Raw genomic sequence first — 3,175 nt, 5'->3', positions numbered from 1 at the left:
CCACCAGAGGCCAATACTCCGCGATCGCTAGCGAAAGACGTGATTATCAACGGCGGCCAAAAATAAGCGGAGGGGAACAACTATAGCACAGATGAAGTGGATAATTGTCGGCCGGGGGGTTGCATAATCGAATCTGGCGCGCGGAAAGTGAAACTAACACGTGGAGAAAGGTTATTTGTTTACATTTTTTGGGGGATTTATTCGCTACTTTGTGTGTGTGTTGGGACGTTACCCAATCGGAACAATTGCACTGTTACCAGACAGACTAGAGAGGATTCGTTGCGGGAACGGACTTGTCGGACGTGAATGGGCTTTCGGCAGCAGGAATTTAACGGTCATTTTGAAAACTGACAGCGTGACTACTCAAAATTGGGTTAAACTCTTGTAACGTTTTCGTTTGGAGGCTGGTTTTGTACGAGTACCCAGTCAAATCAATCCGAATTCTGAAACGGAATCTAGTTAGAATCGTATACAAATTCCGTTTCAAACGCAACAACTGGTTCCGTGTTCGAACCGGTTGTTGCGTTTGAAACGGAATTTGTATACGATTCTAATTAGATTCCGTTTCAGAATTCGGATTGATTTGACTGGGTAAGCGTTTTTAGGTACTTGTGCGAAACTAACCTTCAAACGAAGGCAATTTGGCAAGTGCTGATTTAGTGCTTTCACGTCTGACAAGTCGGCGCGTTTTGCGGTTCATGTCCCGATCACTGATCGTTGTTGGCACGATGGGACGGGATGTGGTGGTGCTGCTCCTGGTGCTTTGGCTTGTCTTCGGCAGGTTTGGCAGCTGGCACCACGCTCTTCACCTCTTTCTTGGACGATTCGGCGTACTCCTGCTGTTCGGGATGATGCTCCTGGCTTTCGTGGCTCGCCTGATGAGATCGTTCATCGACCACGTGGATCGGATCGCGGATATAGCTGGGACCTACGTGGTGATGTTCGTCCTGTTGATGTTGGTGATGTTGGTACTGTTCTTCCTGCTGGTGTTGGTGATGCTGGTACTGTTCTTGATGCTGGTGATGCTGGTACTGTTCTTCCTGCTGGTGTTGATGCTGCTTGTACTGCTCGTAACGGTGCTGATACTCTTCACTCTCCTTGTCCTCATAAACTGGCTTTTCAACGTACACTGGATACGGTTTCTGGACTTCGACCTTGTGGTACACCGGGACATGAACCGGTTTCTCAACTTCTACTGGAACTGGGCGATCGACGTGCTTGATGACCTCCTTCTCGATGTACACGGGGTATGGCTTCGGAACATGGACAGGGTACGGCTTGTCAACGGGAACCTCGACTCTATGAACTACCGGAACGGGCACCTCAACGCGGACCGGAACTTTCTTCTCGACTATCACGGGGACCTTCTTCTCGATGTAAACTGGGACTTCTTTCTCCACGTGGACCGGATACGGAACCGGGCGGTCAACGTGAACCTCCTTCTCAACGTACACAGGGACCTTCTTCTCCACATGGACCGGATATGGAACCTTCACTGGATATGGCACGGGGCGATCCACCGGATATGGAACATGCTTTTCGATATAAACTGGAACCTTCTTCTCCACGGTCACCGGGTAAGGCACGGGTCGGTCGATATGAACTGGGACCTTCTTCTCGACATACACGTGCTTTTCCACCTCAACCGGATACGGTACTTTCACCTCCTTGTGGATCACCGTTTGATGATCCTCGTGGATGTAATCATCATAATGGCGACTCGACGCCACACTGCCGGAATCAACGCCAAACGACGGCTTGAACCCACCGTGCAACTCCGGTTCTGCTCCATATCCGAAATCAAACAGGCCACGCTTCTCCTGCACTTTGGCGTCACTTTCTTCCACTTTGGACTCCGTCTTTTCCGAATCCTTGTCCGCTTCCACCTTCTCAGCGGGCTTTTCGATGGCCGCTCCAACGGCTATGGCCAAAGCCATCGACAGTACTAAGAATAACTAAACAAAGAAACAATTAGCCACTATTCCCACTCTGGTGTATTCGTTTGGTCAAACAGTCCTTATTAACAATCACTTTTCATTAGAATCATGTCCAAACGAATACACAATAGTCACACACAGTCAAAACAATTAAACACACACCTTCATGGTAGAAATCCCACTACTTAGAAAAAAAACACTGAGAGAGAGAGCGTGCTGAACAACCCCCGATCGGTCAATCGATCCGCAAGCAAATGATGGTCCGGCCACATTCAACCGTGCATTTTATATGGCCACTTGTTTTCCGGGCAATACATTTTTTTTTATTTCGGCGCTTTTCCACCTCACGCCCTGTGCAAAGATGGTGATCAAAACAAAAGAAAGATGGATATATCGCGAAAAGGTGAGGTGAGGTGGAGGATGTGAGAAGTGGAGAGATCGTTTTTTTGGGGTTGTTGTTTGGTCCAAGATCGTGAGAGAACGCGATCGCGCTTGCAGTGCAAGGTTGGGTGGGTGAAATGGTGCTGTGTGAGTTTTTAATACACTTTGCTTACGTTAATTAATTGGGTTGGGTCAGATGATGATTCTTAAGATTAATCTTGTTATCCTGTTATAATTTTTTTTTTTAATAAGATAAGTCACTAAATGACACAACAATCATTTTAAATTATGTTGTTCAAATTATGGTCGTAAACAATTTTTCACTTCAAAACCTCAGGCTCCAAATTAGTTTGAACGGTTATTTCAACTCACCAGTTATTGGCCATAACCCAACCAAATCAACATCTGTAATATTCCAGAATTAAAAAAAAATAAAACTCGGTTTGATAAATTCTTTAATTCCTAGAAAATCGTTTGAATTTTAAAAATTCCACCTCAACCGTACCCAAAAAAAAGTGCCAAATGTTCTGATCAAGTTTACACTTAAAAAGCTGTTTCAATCTTGGATTTCAAATTTCCAAATCACTTTAGAGCATTTTTGGGGTCAAATTGCTTGATATTGTAAGTAAAATTCAATTTAAAATATATTCTTGGCTTTAAGATTGCACTGTTAAAAACTTATTTGAAAATTCAGCTCATATGCAAACCAAGGTTGTAATAATCTTGTCATCGATAACGGACGATAACTCATTTTCAAAAACTTTCAAACTTTTTTAAGTTAAATTTTCAATGCTTTCACTAAGAATCTATTTTTTGAAAATGTAGTAGTTTCAAAGTACTCAAATTTTAAAAATTTG

At 44.0% G+C, this 3,175-nt stretch overlaps 1 protein-coding gene across 1 annotated transcript; it reads right to left on the bottom strand.

Moving 5' to 3' along the window:
• Nucleotides 1-707: 707 nt before the first annotated feature.
• LOC6045644 (involucrin) lies at nt 708-2,113 on the bottom strand. The gene is made up of 2 exons (XM_038250870.1): nt 2,100-2,113; nt 708-1,955 (listed from the first exon to the last, which is right to left on the bottom strand). Exons 1-2 carry the CDS (start codon nt 2,103-2,105, stop codon nt 708-710), a joined length of 1,254 nt encoding a protein of 417 aa, XP_038106798.1. The 5' UTR covers nt 2,106-2,113.
• Nucleotides 2,114-3,175: the final 1,062 nt, after the last annotated feature.

This window comes from Culex quinquefasciatus, chromosome 2 (genome assembly GCF_015732765.1).
Source record: "Culex quinquefasciatus strain JHB chromosome 2, VPISU_Cqui_1.0_pri_paternal, whole genome shotgun sequence".
NCBI lineage: Eukaryota > Metazoa > Arthropoda > Insecta > Diptera > Culicidae > Culex > Culex quinquefasciatus.
Note: the sequence above shows the minus strand (reverse complement) of the source record. Positions and strands in the feature narration are given on the sequence as shown.